This window comes from Sprattus sprattus, assembly GCF_963457725.1.
Source record: "Sprattus sprattus genome assembly, chromosome: 9".
Taxonomy (NCBI): Eukaryota; Metazoa; Chordata; class Actinopteri; order Clupeiformes; family Clupeidae; genus Sprattus; species Sprattus sprattus.
In genome coordinates, this window is record NC_137928.1 from 30,720,171 (window position 1) to 30,736,928 (window position 16,758).

A 16,758-nucleotide genomic window follows, 5' to 3' on the forward strand; every position below is an offset into this window, starting at 1 on the left:
CATGCTCTCTCTCCCCCTCAGTCTACCTCCCACCTCCAGGCTCGTGTTGAACCTCATGTACTCATACAGCAGGAAACACAGCTTTTTTTACTCTAGTTTGTGAAGTACAAAATGTTTCACGGTCACACAAAAGCGTTGGGTAGGTAGTTTGTGAAATAGGAAAAAGTATATCTACACATGTCAAGAGACAAACCCCAGGCCCCACAGAAAATACACTATTCTGTGGGCCACAGTGGGCCCTGAATATGCCATGTAGGGCACTGTTCTGGAAAGCCCAGGCCCACTGTAGGACCTGAGAAAACAGCACCTTGTCTTTGGCTGAATTGAAGAACAGTGAAGTGAGCAGCAGCCACCAAACAGGAAGCCATTTCAGTAGAGGGTACGGTTTTTTTTTTTCACAGGAGGAAATGCACGCCTCACTCTGAGTTGGTGAGAATAAACTCTCGCCGTGGTCATGTCATCATGGCCATCTAGCCAGGCCCATGCAGGTTTCTGACAAGTATTGACATGTTTTAGTTTAATCTCAGAGATTCGGATATGTATAAGTGTACTGTTTACTACAAAAGAATCAACACTTCTGTTCAACTTTGTTTAGAATGTTTTATTCTGCTTTAGTTGTACTTCCTGTTTGTTACTGTTGATACATGCTGCTCCTGGGATAGTATTGAGTTTATGGGACGTGAGCTCAGTGTCACAACACTCCACTGGAGTGAGCTTCTTCTCTTTCCTCCAACACAGACAAGAATAATAGAACTTATGATACAAACTTAAGATAATTTAAAAAGATTAAAACACATACATTAATGTTAGTTTATCATTCATATGTTTTTTCCCTATCAAAACAAACAAAAAATACAGTGCATATTCATTTTCAGAACCATTGATTAAGAAAGCTCATTAACTGAAGTCATAATTAGCAACTACTGGGATAGCCTGCCTCATGTGGATGTGTAGGAAGCACTCCACTACTGAGAAGCATATGCAGTTCTGTTTTCAGCTGTGTCTCGTCACTGGCCACAGCCACTGGAGATCTCTTTCCACTGTGCTTTTCTCTCATGAGTCACTCAGTCTTTTGGCTTTTGGCTTCCGCCCCTGGAGCTGCCTTTTCTGTGGCTGAAGAGTCCTCATTGGCTACTTCTCCTTTCTCCTTCTTATTTTTGCTGTCAATCAAAGCATGCTCCCTGTTCACCAGCTCCTGCAGCTCCGCCTGGGATAGAAGCCGATCAGAATGATATTAGTTTCATACCCACCTAAAGCAATCCAACCCCCAAAACACAGTGCACCAATACGTATGGAGTATTAGACTGCAAAGAACATCAATCCATATTCTGTTGTTGGTTTACCTTCCATCCCAGGAGGTCTGCTAGAGCCAGGCAGCCATCATCACAGGTGCTGATGTGGGCCACATCCCTGTGAAGGAGACTGGAGCTTCACTATGGGACTCTGACCAACACTCATCACCTCCACTATCCTTCCTTTGCACTTATTTTCTGCAGGCTTACCCCAAATAGTAGAGTGCTCTGTCAGTTGAGTATTCTCCTATACATTACCATTTTCAAAAGCAGATTTAAAAAAAAAAAACCCTCCCTGTAGCAATGTCTGTTTTGTATTGGCTCTAAATACAGTTGCGGGTGGGAGGCAGAGGTATTTAAGGGGAACTCCCTTGCATATTCCTGCATTTAAAACAAAGGGCATCCACTGCCTGTTGCTGCCCGCTGGGAAATTGAAATAGGCTGATGGCTCCATCTGTTGTTAGTGGAGCTTTTCAAACCAGCGGTCACAGTCAGAGCCCTGTACACTGCACACCTTACCTGTACGCTTTGTCTGACTCAAAATCCAGCCCTCCACCCAAACCAAGCATCCCACTCATGAAGTCAGACTGCAGAGGGAGGAAGTGGAAGAGAAAGACAGAGAAACAGAGGGGGGGAGAGGGTCTCATGATTAGACACACGATCAAAAATGTAATGCTGTAGAAATGAAATAAAATACAGCACACAAAAAAAGAACACAGAAACCGCACCTCTCCGGTCTTCTCCATGTTGATGAGGAGTCTGGGAGTACTCTTAGGAACTCTGAATCACAGACAAAATGCACACAAGAAAATGTCAAAATTCCAACATTAATCTGAAGAGCAACACAGACCATGTAAATATTTATCCAGTCTCTTCCCCCTGAGTGTACTATGACCTGTTACTATCCTTATCCATGCACTCCGGGCTGAATATTTATATAAATATGTATATGTACTGAATATAAGACTTCAGCAAGAGTGCCCTCTACTGGTCAATCAGTGCAGTCACAAACCTACAGCTGATGTACAGGAGCTGGAGCACTAAGGCATCAGGTGCTTACCTGCCAACCAAGGAAGCAAAGGGCTGCACCTGCAGAGATGTGCCCATAATGATGAGCAGGTCACATCGAGGAAAGTCCTGAGAGAGAGAGAGAGAGAGAGAGACAGAGAGACAGAGCGAGAGAGAAAGCGACAGAGACAGAGAGAGAAAGAGAAACAGAGAGTGAGAGAAACAGAGAAGCAACAGGCACACACATTGAAATTTAATTCAAATTAAATCCAGTTCAATTAAAACGATTCAATTTTAATTATTTACATACGTTAGCCCCATTAACAATGTTCATTTGTACAAAGCCCTAGGCCGGAGAGCCTATCTGCCTGAGGCTGTGCCACAAGAGGGAAAGAAAGAATCAATGGGGACAGGAACAAGAAGGGAAAGGCCTTCTGGTCTCTCTTACCGTTGTCATGGAAGTGAAGAAGCGTCCTGGCAGATTCTCACCAAAGAAAACAATGTCTAACACAAGAGAGAGAGAGGAAGAGGAGAGAGAGGAAGAGCAAGGAGAGGGGAGAGACAGATGAAACTCATATGATACATGTGCACTTACTAATGTGCCAATCAGAAGTGTTGAATATAAAAGCTGTCTCACCTGGCTTGACCAGTCCATTGCACTTGTCACACTTGGGGGTCTCATCAGAGAAAATCTTCTCTGCATGAAAGAGGATATGGACCAACCTTAGTGTGGAACATTTCAGACATTGTGTGTGTGTGTGTGTATGTGTGTGTGTGTATGTGTGTGTGTGTGTGTGTGTGCGTGTGTGCGCATTCGTGTATGTGTTACCCACCTTTCATCCATTCCAGGGTGTACTCCTTGCGACAAAGGAAGCTGAGACAGTGTGAGGTGTAGAAAGTTCCATGAGCTTCTACCAGGTCAGCATCCCCAAGGCCGGCCACTCGCTCCAGAGTGTCAATGTTCTAAGCAAAATAATAATAATACAAAATAATAATAATACAAAATAATAATAACAACAACAACAATAACAGTATAGTCGCAAAAGGCAATGATCGGTGCGATTGAGGACCCTCCACACAGGGTAGGCTAGGGGGGTGGGATAGGACCCTCCACAGGGGGTAGGATAGGGGGGTGGGATAGGACCCTCCACAGGGGGTAGGATAGGGGGATGGGATAGGACCCTCCACAGGGGGTAGGATAGGGGGATGGGATAGGACCCTCCACAGGGGGTAGGATAGGGGGATGGGATAGGACCCTCCACAGGGGGTAGGATAGGGGGGTGTGATAGGACCCTCCACAGGGGGTAGGATAGGACCCTCCACAGGGGGTAGGATAGGACCCTCCACAGGGGGTGGGATGCAGGGACCTCACCTGGGAGTAGCAGCGCCGGAGCAGCCCCTTCTCTTTCAGCATCCTGATGAAGTAGTGGCATACTGTGGGCTTCAGACATATCACAGCAGTTTGCACATATTCACACTCAGGCAGACCACTCAGTATAGTTACACAGCCTCTCAGTGCACATATTCACACTCAGGCAGACCACTCATAGTGTGGGCTTCAGACATAACACAGCAGTTTGCACATATTTACACTCATGCAGACCACTCAGTATAGTTACACAGCCTCCCAGTGCACATATTCACACTCAGGCAGACCACTCAATATAGTTACACAGTCTCCCAGTGCACATATTCACACTCAGGCAGACCACTCAGGTTAGTTACACAGCCTCTCAGTGCACATATTCACACTCAGGCAGACCACTCATAGTGTGGGCTTCAGACATATCACAGCAGTTTGGACACATTCACACTCACACAGACCACTCATACTGTGGGCTTCAGACATATCACAGCAGTTTGGACACATTCACACTCACGCAGACCACTCCATTCACACTCACGCAGACCACTCAGGTGAGTTACACAGCCTCCCAGGTCTGTAGCACTGAGACAAGAGTGCTAGTAATGCACAAAGTCAACTCCAAACCTATAAAGGAGTGCATCAAGCAATGGTTAAATAACCAAAACACCTGCTCCAAACATCCAGGTGAGCTGAGATACCTTGAATTGTCCAGGGAAGAGCTCCCTGGCTAAGGCGAAAAAGGCCTCTGGATGTTTCTGAGAAAAGACAAATTTAGAAAATTGGAGGGGACCCTAGTGAGAGAGACAAAACTAACTGGTTTTATAAATCAGTTTCCCACAGCACCAGTGAAAGAGGGTGCATACCTTGAAGTAGTCAATCTGAAAAATGGCCTCTGGGTAAGGTAGATTGTACTTCTGAAGGTTGGCATAGAGACCGGAGACGGGAGAGCGAAAGTCTGGGATTCCTGCCGCTAAACACAGACAAACCAAACCAGTTCACACTCACAACATCAGAACTCTTATATGGATGTTAGTCTGTTGTGAAAAGAGCACAATATTTACCTCCTTCTATGTGAATGTGCTACGGGCATAGTATTTCAGCAGGCTACTTACAAGTTGATATTCCAGCACCGACCATACAGATGATATTCTTGCCTGTAGGGGGATATGCAGAAACTCACTATGACTTGTTTCAACTCAGGAGCCTATATCTCTTGTCAGAATTCACCAATCATACGCTGTAAAAAAAAAAAAAAAAAACACTTGCGCCATTTCCCATCACTCACATGCATATTCGAAAAGATCTTCGACAACTTTTGAAATTGAGAAACCTTGACTCACATGAGCCACTCTGAATGTGTCTGGCGACACCGTCGAGCGTCAGCTCATCCAAAACCTTTTCTCCAGGGCCCAAGCCGAGAGTCCGAGAGAATAGGCTGCGCAGGAAATCCACTGGTGTATGGGGGAAACATAAATCAGGGCTGGCAAAATAAAAAACAATAAGGAACCGTCAGAAAAGGGCAGACTTACTCTCTGTGTCTCCCGATGCCTCACCCTCGTCGCTATCGTCCGACTGGCCCTGCATATTTAAGAGGGACTTGATTAGACAACAATCGAGTTCTGTTAGCTAAAACCTACAAAACAACTTACAGCACAACACAAGTCAGACATTCAATTCAATTTTTATTTGTATAGCGCCATAACACAATTGCCTCTAGGCGCTTGTGTCAGTTGGGAAGTTCCTCATAGACAATGTTTTTCTGCGGGACCATGTTCTGCATTCATTTAGCCAATATGTGAGGTTACCCTAATGTTACCCTTAATAATCTAACTTACTTCGGGTACCGGAGATTCGGCCTCCTCGTCTGGCTTTGTGACTTCTACAATCAAAACAAATATGTGACATGCTGTATTCTCAAGGTAAACGCATCTAGTGATCGCAAGACTTATCAAAGAAGCACACAGTAAGTTAATTGTTATCACCTGACAGTTAACGCAAGTTTATAAACTAGCCAGATGGTTTGGCAGCGCCGATCAGTGACTGTCAGTTTATCTTAAACATAAAGGTACATTTCACAAAACTGGAAAATGGTTACCTTGAGCATCAGACATCTATTCGATTTGACTGTACTTCGACGGAATCGAGACTGTATGAATTGTCTGATTCTACTTGCAAAGCATCTATCTGAGCTAGCCTACCAAGTATGTTTACAACATCGTCGTGTTTGCGACATCAAACATATTTTGCGACACCATCAGTGATCAGTGTTCCTACCTCAAAATAAGTCCGGCTAGAAAATCGCCTGCACTGTTTCTACTCAGACCACCAATGTGGTACGAAAAACACCAACAGTGTTTGTTGCATCAAAAATACACCTTTAGCATTTCCGTAACAATTGTCATTACATCCAGAAAACAGTACTGTTGCTAATTCAGATTCAGTCGGTGACGGGTGACGCGTGAAGCAAGCAAACACATCAAATACCTATACATTCATAGGCTACAACATACAAAAGGAACCACTGTCTGTCTTACAACACGCTCTTCGCCGTCTTCTCAACTCCTTATCACTTTGCCACCTGACTGAAAGTACTAGCACATCACCTCGGTTAATAGGATTTCAGGATTAACACCTTTCTGTAAACTAGATTCCACAAATGCAAATCTTGAGATGTCACTCTTATTATCTCTTCAAATCAAATTCAGAGGTGTAATTACACACCCACCCACACTCTCTCTCCCACGAACACACACACTATACTGATAAGAACATAGAAACAACATACAATCCAGAAGTACCTTTATTGGAAATGGCAAACTGCTGCCCAAAGACTAAATGTACAGTATGAATAAATGTACAGGAGCAATAATAACAATGACCGGGCTCCTATATGCCAAAGGGGTCATGATATAATCACAGATGGCATGATTGTACAGTTCAGGGTACATTTGATCTCAAAATGAATGGTTAACTTGTATCAATCTTGAAGTGTGTTAACTTCAATATATGTACATTTAAATAATTAAATGTACAATATATGTACATTTAAATAATTAAATGAGGACACTGAAAATTTGAGTACTATGTTTAGTTGCATACTAAAAAAAAATACAAGTATCTACATTAATCACAATAATTCAGCATTGGGTCTATAAGTGAGGGTAAAACTACATGAATTATTAGTATGTACTTCCACAATGGTTTTCCCCCAGTTGATCTCTATGTGCATGTTTATGTATGATCATCACATGTGTTTATCTGGGATTTTGCGTCTGAGCGTATGAAATGCTCATAGTGTTTATATAAATAATTGTTTCTGTGTGTACGTGTACGTGTACGTGTCCATGGCCAACTCCCGTCACTGCATCTGCCCCTGTCTCTGTGCGCTGGTCGGCCCACTCTCCTCTTCCTTTGGCTGGGTCCCTGGGTATGTGGAGCTGTGTGTGGTGTTTGTTTGTGTTGTGTCCTCCAGGCTCAGGCCCTGGCTGTACTCAGCCCCAGTCACAATGCAGTGTGGCAGCATCTCCTCCATAAGGATGCGCACCAGTCCAGGGTTCTGCACACTGGGGAGGCCGGACACGTTCAGCCGATGCAGCTTCCTGTGGGACGGATGTGGAATGACACTGGACTCAGTCTCACAGGCATGGCATAACTGTAGGTGCTTGCATGCATACACAGGTGCTTTTAGCCCCACTCCAGTACCTGAGGTGCTTGCATGCATATACAGGTACTTTCAGCCTCACTCCTGTACAGTACCTGAGGTGCTGCAGGGCACACAGGGCTCCTACAGTAATTCGGGGGCAGTGGGAGATGTCAAGTTCCTCTAGGCTGTCACTGAACATGTGCAGGCGTGTCAGGAACCAGCCGTCCACCTCTGGGCAGCCCCTCAGGGAGAGCCTCCGGAGCTGCAGCTGACTCACTGACGAGGGAGGCGAGGAGAGGAGAGGTGAGGAGAGGAGAGGAGAGAGGAATGCGTTTTCACTCCGGGCCATCAAGGTGCAGGTCTCAGGTAGCCACAGGCAAGTACACAATGCGTCATCAGAAATGTGAAGGGTTATGGCTGAGACTAATGTATACAGTATACAAGCATGCAACTGCAGACACATTGAACTATGCAAAATTGATTTCACGCATTGTTGCATTGCCATTACAGCTGGTTACTGCTCAGCCTCAGATACACCTCCAGCCTACACACAGGTTTAAACAACTACCTTCAAATCTGACAAATCACACACCAATGTAACCATTTGTCAATCTTTGTATAGTGGTTAAGATGAATGTACAAGAACAGTATTTATATACAGTATATTTATATAGATGCCTTAGGTAAAAGGTGTGCTTTAGTGTAAATGGACAGGAGAAGAGATGGCAGTACCAAGGTTGTCTAGTCCATCACGGTTGATAGGAGTGCCACTCAAGTCAACCTCTTCAATCATGGAGGTGGGGAAGTTCATGAAGTCAAAGCTGAATTTCCCTCGGGTATCGGGCTGGAACCATTCTGTCTGTCCAGCAAACCTGGACCCAAACAGGTTGTGCTTCAGGTTACAGAATCAATGCTTGCCTTTTCCACCAATGCAACTAATAATGAAGAGAAACCAAGTACCTGAAACTTCCCTTCAGGCTCAAGATGTAGTATGCTGCAGCAATGTTGTCACCATAGTTCTGCTGTGCAAAGCCATAGAAGCTGCAGGGAAGTCAAAGAAAATGTAGGAATGAGAAATCAATTATTACTCAACTCACACAGAAAGAAAATAGGGAGAAATCAACTCTGCACTGGGACCACACAGCAGCAGCACAAACACACACACCCCCTCTCATAGGGTGCTAACAAGGGATCTCTTTTGAAATCCAATGTCTCAACTGATGAATGTATGGACACACCTCCAACAGGGGAAAATGTACCTTGTTTTGCATGCACGGTATAACAGATATAACTAGAAAATGCATTTCCTGAAGGAAATACCAGTGCATGAAATGCAAAAGTTAGGAAAGGAAGAAGAAAAGAAAGAAGAGTGAAAGAAGGAAAGAAGAAAGGAAAGAAGAGTGGAAGAAGGAAAGAAGAAAGGATAGAAGAGTGAAGAAAGGAGAAGAGAGGATGAAGGAAAGAAGAGTGAAAGAAGGAAAGAAGAAAAGAAAGAAGAGTAAAGAAAGGAAAGAAGAGTGGAAGAAGAAAAGAAAGAAGAGTGAAGAAAGGAAAGAAGAGTGAAAGAAGGAAATAATAGTTGAAGAAGGAAAGAAGAAAAGGAAAGAAGAGTGAAAGAAGGAAAAAAGAAAGGAGAGTGAAGAAAGGAAAGAAAAGTGAAAGAAGGAAAGGAGAGTGGAAGAAGGAAAGATGAGTGGAAGAAAGAAAGAAGAGTGAAAGAGAAAAAGAGAGTGAAAATATTGTAAAAAGGAGATAAAAATGGAGTGAAGAAGAGAGATTGAGTGTGAGAGAAAGTAGACTGAGAGGGATAGAGAGAAAGATGGAGAGATGGAGAGAAAAAAAGTAGAGAATGGAAGGTGTCTTAATGTTCCTAGTTACAGTTAAATTGAGAGGGACAGAGAAGAGGTTCCTTTGATTTGGCGCAGCTGTCAGTGAAGCACAGGTGCAAGCCAGTTTAAAGACCCTATTATGAAGTCATAATGGCCCAATGTAAGTCAATGGGAAAATTTCGATTCGTTTTTATTTAATATCTTAAAAAGTATAAAGTTTAGAAAAGTGAAAAATACATAGCATAAGTGTCAGAAGAAGAAGAAGAAGAAGAAGAAGAAGAAGAAGAAGAAGAAGAAGAAGAAGAAGAAGAAGAAGAAGAAGAAGAAGAAGAAGAAGAAGAAGAAGAAGAAGAAGAAGAAGAAGAAGAAGAAGAAGAAGAAGAAGAAGAAGAAGAAGAAGAAGAAGAAGAAGCCTAGGAATAACAATACAGGGCATTTCATGCACTGTAATTACATCATGCATGTACTGAACATTATAGGCAGGCAGATTATGTACAGTGTCACAATAGCCCCTTATACATGTGTCAATGTGATCCGATCACATCGCGTGTGATCCGATAGAAACTCGTGATGCGGTTACAATTGCCTCATGTAGCACACGCCTAGATGTGATCCAGTCGTTTTTCCGCCGATGTCTGAGCCTTTCGAGAGAGGTGGTTTACACCGATCGTTCAGCTCAGAAAAGGGCGTGTCAAATAAGGCCGATGTGCCATGGGGGAGGCGGTGACAGGAGGCTAGAAAGTTAGAGGTTAGAAAGTTCTTGCCTGTTCATGAAAGGAGACTGATCCAATAGGTTTAGGTTAGTAGGCCTACAATTTTTACAGTGCATGAAATGCCCTGTATTGTTATTCCTAGGCATTTTCTTCTTATTCTTCTTACCTTTTTCTGGGATTAATTCAGCTCGAACCGCTTAACTTAGAAACTTCGTTCAAACTTTGTCGCGTAGGTCTTGTAAAGGACACTTATGCTATGTATTTTTCACTTTTCTAAACTTTACACTTTTTAAGATATTAAATAAAAACGAATCTAAATTTTCCCATTGACTTACATTGGGCCATTATGACATCATAATAGGGTCTTTAAACTGGCTTGCACCTGTGCTTCACGGACACCTGTGCCAAACCCAAGGAACCTCTTCTCTGTCCCTCTCAATTTAACTGTAACTAGGAACATTAAGACACCTTCCATTCTCTACTTTTTTTTCTCTCCATCTTTCTCTCTATCCCTCTCAGTCTACTTTCTCTCACACTCAATCTCTCTTCTTCACTCCATTTTTATCTCCTTTTTTCAATATTTTCACTCTCTCTTTATCCAGAGCCACTCTTGTTCACTCTTCTTTCCTTCTTCCACTCTTCTTGCCTTCCTTTTTCCCTTCTCCCACTCTTCTTTTCTTCTTCCACTTTTCTTTCCTTTCTTCACTCTTTTTTCCTTTCTTCTTTCCTTCTTTCACTCTTCTTTTCTTTCTTCCTTACTCTTCTTTCCTTTCTTCCTTACTCTTCTTTCCTTTCTTCACTCTTTTTTCCTTTCTTCTTTCACTCTTCTTTCCTTTTTTCTTTCACTCTTGCTTCTTTTCTTCTTTCCTTCTTCCACTCTTCTTTCCTTCTTTCACTCTTCTTTCCTTATTTCACTCTTCTTTCTTTTCTTCTTCCACTCTTCTTTCCTTCTTTCACTCTTCTTTCTTTTCTTCTTTCCTTCTTTCACTCCTCTTTCCTTCTTCCACTATTCTCTCCTTTCTTCACTCTTCTTTCCTTTTTTATTTCCTTCATTCACTCTTCTTTCTATTCTTCTTCCTTTCTTAACTTTTGCATTTCATGCACTGGTATTTCCTTCAGGAAATGCATTTTCTAGTTTATCATTGTAATAAAACGCAATTTGGTACACCATTTTAATATGGTAATATAGCCTACTGTTTTTTGCAAAATGAAAGAAAGCATATTAAGGAAACGCCGACTCGAGCCTATTAATCAGGGTACCCCCAGGATTTTTCATCTCAAATTTAAGACTTTTTAAGACCTTTTCAAGACCACTTTAGATGAAATTTAAGACCAACATCGCACCTTTCCTGATATGCATAATTTTATGAAAAAAAAAAAAAAAAAAAATGTAATCATAAGACAACCATTTAAAACAATAACTATGAGGGGTGGACGTGTGAGTGTGTGTTTGTGTACATGTGTGTGTGTGCATGCGTGTCTGGATACGTCTGTGGGTGAACCTGTGTGCGGTTGTAATACAACAGATCCTACAGCCTTTGGAGCTCTGCGCTTTTGGCAGCAATCTGTTCATCCAGTATGATGAGTTCAGCCAACTTATTATAGTGGGAGCTTTTCCATTAAAGTTGCTGTGTTTTTGAGGTGTTTGTTGCAATTAAATTGCGGAAGCAAGTGGAAGTTGTGATAGAGTTGCGAATTTCCCTCTTTGTAATTATAATTGAGTTATTTGTTAAAAATAAGTTATTAATAAACAAACATTCATTAAATAACAAAACCATTGAGAAATGGTCCTCTAAAATAATAACCTCACCAACATGCCAAATAAAAGATGTAGCAAAAATGTAGCAAAATAGGCTGTTAAATGTATATTACTTGTATTGTTGTTATGGAAACAAACACCGTTTAGTATTGGACTTTTACTTTGACATCATTCAAACGTGGAAATGGCAACAGCTGTTATCAAGAAACATAGTTATGCGATGTAATGCTAAACACGTAGTGAGAACAGTACATAGCAACAACGAAGTGCACCTGTTGGTATTACAAAAGGACCACCAGTAAGACTGAATAAAGTGTTATGAATATCTCAGCCTTCACATATAATGGGGAAAAAACTGCCTGTGTCACTGATCTGACGTCCTGTCATGCACGCCTTCCTGCCGTTTTCAATCGGTTTTGCTATCCTTGTTCATTTATTTTATCTGTATAGGGGTTTATGTTGTTCAATATCATATATGAATTTAAAGTTGTCCAATTTCAACTAACCCATTCTTCAACACTATGCTACCTTATCTTCAAACAGAAAGTAAGTTAAAATCTCAATTGCAACAGCTTTCGAGGGTTTGGGAAATAATCGCTGCTGATTTGATGTTTGGTGGAGTCAATCCAGAATTAGTGTTGATGAAATTATAATCAAGTCACCCAAACTGCCGTGAGAAAAACGGGAGTCGCTGAAACTGTTCTTGCATCCCTGTACAACAGTGTGTTCTTAAATGTTAGACGTTTCAATTTCTTTAATCACCCAAAAGCCCCGCTCCACTGTTGCCTGTGATAGCAGATGCTTATTAACTAGCATTACCCTGTCCCTGACAGGGCAGCGTCCTAGATAACTGTCTAGCTAGCTAGCGCAGCTAGTTTTATCCTATATCGTGTCAGCATCTCAGCCAGTTCAGAGTCATATACAGGTTGCCTGGTATTTTGGATGCGACGTTTGGGTGTACTAAGATTCGTTGTCACAACGAACAATAAACAAATGTGGACTTGATGAACGAAATTTAAGACCTGTTGACGAAATTTAAGACCGGTTCACAAAATATAATACCTTTTCAAGGCCTTAAATTATCAATACTAAATTTAAGACTTTTTCAAGTTTTTAAGACCTCGCGGGTACCCTGATTAATTCCGAAATTTCACCACATTGTAGGCTATATACTACTATATACTATAAACAACCCCAACACTTGCCTGCTTCCCTTGCAAATCAAAGTTTTCCGACTATTTTTCTTACTTTCTTTCTTAGCTGTTGATGTTACTGAGCTAGAAGTTTAACTTGTTCTGAACATCTCGCGCTGCCAATGCCACTTCTGAGTCAAATCACTCCATCATCTCTTTGAATTTCCTTATTCCACGAGTGGTAGGCTACAATGACTGGCTGTTATAAAATATAACTAATAGCCTAACGAAACAAAATAACCCAGGCAGTTTCATCTACGAGACGTAAAGGCTTCTTCCAATAGGCTACTGACAGCTGACTCATAGCTTGCATGTTTGCGGCGCTGCAAGGAGACGCGACATTTGAGGGATCGTCACTTAATTTAAACCTTTTTTGCTTCCGTTAGTGTGCGTGTGTGTGTGTGATAGAGACAGAGAGGACTCAGTGAAACAGCGGAAAACACCGTGTCTCGTAAGCCTTAAGCTATCAATCACCCCCACAATGAAATGTGCCATTACAGTCGCGACAAACTTCTTGGCATTGTGGTGCGCCCAAAACGCAAGCTATAAACGTAGCCATCCTAATGTAACCAAAATATACCTCTGCTGATATGCCTAACCTTTATTCTATTTAGAATTTGTCTTATTACTATGCAGGAATAAAATAGCATCTACAGTGTCAGGATTCAGGCGAGAGCGCCTGGCTTCTATAACGCCCCCTGCTGCACTGAAGGAGCACTCACTCGCAGCACTTGTTGCTGGAACGCATAGAATTTGTTTGGCCATAGAAATAAACACTAGAAGCGCCCTTCTGCCTCTGATCATGCGTCTATACAGGCGCCATCTTGTGTCGGGGTTCCAAGGCAGTTCTGCCGCGCTTTTCTGATAGTCGGAACCAGCAAAACCAGCGAAGATGCCGGACTTTTGCGCCGCATTTGGCTGTAGCAACCATGAACATAAATGTAGGCTATGTTAACAAAACAAAAAAACATAAAAAAAAAAAAAACATTTTACCCACCCCGTTTTAATAGGTACATGTCTGACACTTGTAACGAACCTAGACAAAAGAAATCGCCTCTTAAATGTGTTGTTTTATGATGATTTAATTCCGTGTGTCACTTTGGCTTCTATTGACGTTAGTTCATTTAAAAGCTGCGCTTACCCGTACCAAGATGGCGGCTCTGTTGACGCATTCGTTCCATAGGCGGCCGTATTCAAGGGCGCTTCTAGTGTTTATTTCTATGTCGTTTTGCAAGGTGCTGTAGTCGTGGGAACGACTGGCCTTGTTTCTCCCAAAAGGAAAGTAGATTTTCCTCTGCTGATCCCGCGTCTATATGGAAGTTTGTAGAGAGATTGCGGGGGAGTAAAATGCTCCGCTGCCGAAGTAGATTACATGTTTTTAACCTCGGGGTTAATTCCCTTTCCTTTACGTCTGCTGCTGGCTAGTAAATACAGATATGTATGGTGTAGTAGACTGAGACTCTATTCACTACTGCACAAAAACTAGACACGTTTGCAAAACTAGACGTTTGCAATGAAGTAGGTAAAAAACTTTCGCCAATATCTCCGTAAGGGAGATGGGTTATGTGCTCAAATTTCCTGGGATCTAAGAAGACGTTAGTATTCATGTGCAAACTAAAAATCACGTCTCAGGATTGCTGCGCATGCAAGCTATTTCGGGTGTATCAACTGTACCCATGTCTCAACTGTACTAATACCACTGTCATATAATTATGAGTTCAGTAAAAGACGGAGCAAACACAGTTTTCTACCGTTGTTGAAACACATCCACGCGTAGACTTGTTTTCTTTCCGTCTGAGAGTGGTTATACAAAGAAAATATTAAGAACTATATGCTGATAGAAAGAAGGGAACTTTAAGCCACTACACTGCCTGTGCACGATGCGGATCCACGTTGATGTTGTTAGTAAACAAACCAGGTGGGAGCACATCTCCGTCGTCTTTGCACATGCCCGAGGCAAGGTAACCGGATCACATTTTGCACATGTAGACACGTAACGACAAGAGCCGATTCCCTTAAAAATGTTCACACGTACGCGAATACGATACGATAAAACTGATCGGATCACATTGACACATGTATATGGGCCTATTGTTTCAGACACTCACAGATTCTTCCGCCGGACAGCTCTATTCCTGAAGGTGGCGCCCCAGGTCATGAGCTGCTCCACATCGTAGAATTGCTGCCTGAGCCGCAGGAGGAACCGGGTGACTGCGGACGGTGGGGACGCAGGGGTGGCACTCAGGTATCTCCTGGCAACTGACCATGACGTTCTGGGACAGGACCGCCATGTCACCTGTAAAGTGTAATATCATCAGAATAAATGGAGAGAAAAGCTAGGAGGGAGGGACCTTCATTAAAGACACAAAACCGGCACAGTTAAAAGCCTGGGAGGCCAGTGGGTTGAATAGATGTGTTTGTCCTTCCATCAAATGGGCATGTGCCTCCAATGAATTGGAGGATGTTGTTAACAACAAGTTAAAGATAAAACACACATTTAAAACCCTGTATTTTGTAATTTTATTCAGAGTGGGACAAAGCCATTGCTTGGCAGTAATATGTAACTTTGTCTTTGTACCAAGTGAAGAAAATAAAGACAACGCCCATGTAAAGAGATGTCCAAGTGCTAAACCACATGTTTTAAGTCCTAAAAAAGTTATTGTGCACTGGACTCGCCTTATACCCTCAGAGGAACGGTATATTTACACTTATAGCAAACATATTTTACATTGTATATAAAACCTACTCCACACACAGTGACATTTTGAACGAGACAGTATGTTTGAACAAAGCACAATTAAACGCATACAAATGATATCCAGGCCTAAACAATTCCTATCTCCCCATGTGGCTTGCTCTGGCACTAATTTGCCTAAAATGTCATAACCTACAGTTCCAAGAATACGCTTCAAAACGATTAATATCTCTACCTCTCAATCTGACTCGTTTAACTTGCTATACAAATCTGACACCTATTCACATTTAGTCTACAGTCTATTGTTCACCGTCACCTCGGCTGACAGCTTTAGCCTGAGTGGGTAAGGCATCCAATACAATAGGTTTTGAAAGGCGGATTTTAACTCTATTCCAAAAGTGATGCTAATACTTACAGTGTACAGTGGGCTCGTCTGCCGCGTCAAATAGAGCGAGAGAATAATTTAGCACAAGGTTTGCTAGTACATTTGTCACGCGTTTTACTTTGTCGATAACAGAAAAGCACAAAAGACAAGACTTGATTGGTGAGAAGAACAATCTGACGGGGGGAAGAAGCCAGTTACGCACCAAGCTACTTATGTTTCCTGATGTTAATAAACTAACGCCAGTTAACGTCCAAGTAATTTAGATCAACCCAGAAGCCAGTCAAACCACACTAACATAATGTAAATATTGTTCTATGTGACAATGTCCACCATTGACAAAATATCCACAGCATTTATTTTCGTGCATTTAACATTCAAGTAAAGGCAGACCTACCAGCAAGGAGGCGGCCATATTTGTGTTACACTACGGATTCCGTTAAGGGACAAATGTAACATTTCATATTGTTAATGTAGTAAGTCTACTTACATTTATTGTATAGACATTTGATACAAAACTTTGGATTTTAACAAACGAATAAACTTCGTTATGGATAGGCTGTTAGTATGTGAAGAACTTTCACGACTGAGAAACAAAAACTCACTTTGAATTCTTGAAAAGGCCTATTACAAAATAACAGCAGGTGTCGCTAGAACCAATCCTTCCATCCAACCAGCCTCAGGAATGTTCATCCATCCATTGAGCATCCATCCTAACTGTAGCCGAGGCTAGTCTTTGGACGCACACATTGTTGGGTTACTCTTTACACTCAGTAGCCTATATAAACGTTATAACTAAATCTGAAGTCTCACAGAGGATTATGAAACGTTGTAAATAAAATAAAATAAAAAACATCTCTCTCCCTCTCTGTCTCTCT

The 16,758-nt window shown here is 42.1% G+C and overlaps 2 protein-coding genes across 3 annotated transcripts; both read right to left on the bottom strand.

The window, feature by feature from the left end:
• Nucleotides 1–604: 604 nt before the first annotated feature.
• Nucleotides 605–5,897, bottom strand: sirt2 (sirtuin 2 (silent mating type information regulation 2, homolog) 2). Of its 2 annotated transcripts, XM_080845330.1 has the most exons (16): nt 5,762–5,897; nt 5,502–5,545; nt 5,196–5,244; nt 5,007–5,117; nt 4,779–4,820; nt 4,530–4,636; nt 4,365–4,421; nt 3,673–3,741; nt 3,134–3,263; nt 2,938–2,997; nt 2,749–2,804; nt 2,353–2,429; nt 2,021–2,072; nt 1,812–1,879; nt 1,344–1,410; nt 605–1,207 (listed from the first exon to the last, which is right to left on the bottom strand). In XM_080845330.1, the coding sequence occupies exons 1-16, from the start codon at nt 5,775–5,777 to the stop codon at nt 1,061–1,063; spliced, it is 1,152 nt and encodes a 383-aa protein (XP_080701456.1). In that variant the 5' UTR covers nt 5,778–5,897; the 3' UTR covers nt 605–1,060. The 2 variants fall into 2 exon arrangements, with proteins under 2 accessions (XP_080701456.1, XP_080701457.1); XM_080845331.1 differs by lacking the exon at nt 5,502–5,545 and having other exon boundaries at nt 5,762–5,878.
• A 561-nt stretch (nt 5,898–6,458) lies between these two features.
• On the bottom strand, nt 6,459–16,334 carry dmac2 (distal membrane arm assembly component 2). Its single transcript, XM_080844860.1, has 6 exons — nt 16,278–16,334; nt 14,912–15,099; nt 8,270–8,350; nt 8,042–8,181; nt 7,423–7,585; nt 6,459–7,265 (listed from the first exon to the last, which is right to left on the bottom strand). The coding sequence occupies exons 1-6, from the start codon at nt 16,293–16,295 to the stop codon at nt 7,025–7,027; spliced, it is 831 nt and encodes a 276-aa protein (XP_080700986.1). The 5' UTR covers nt 16,296–16,334; the 3' UTR covers nt 6,459–7,024.
• Nucleotides 16,335–16,758: the final 424 nt, after the last annotated feature.

What these genes read in the sequence shown, in the direction of transcription:
- sirt2 (XM_080845330.1), bottom strand. An exon ending in CACCCTGGAATGGATGAAAG is followed by an intron (nt 2,998 to 3,133) that starts GTGGGTAACACA and finishes TCTTTCATGCAG; the next exon opens with AGAAGATTTTCTCTGATGAG. An exon ending in ACATGGAGAAGACCGGAGAG is followed by an intron (nt 1,880 to 2,020) that starts GTGCGGTTTCTG and finishes CTCCCTCTGCAG; the next exon opens with TCTGACTTCATGAGTGGGAT.
- dmac2 (XM_080844860.1), bottom strand. An exon ending in TGATGGACTAGACAACCTTG is followed by an intron (nt 7,586 to 8,041) that starts GTACTGCCATCT and finishes CTCCCTCGTCAG; the next exon opens with TGAGTCAGCTGCAGCTCCGG. An exon ending in TGTGCCCTGCAGCACCTCAG is followed by an intron (nt 7,266 to 7,422) that starts GTACTGTACAGG and finishes TCCGTCCCACAG; the next exon opens with GAAGCTGCATCGGCTGAACG.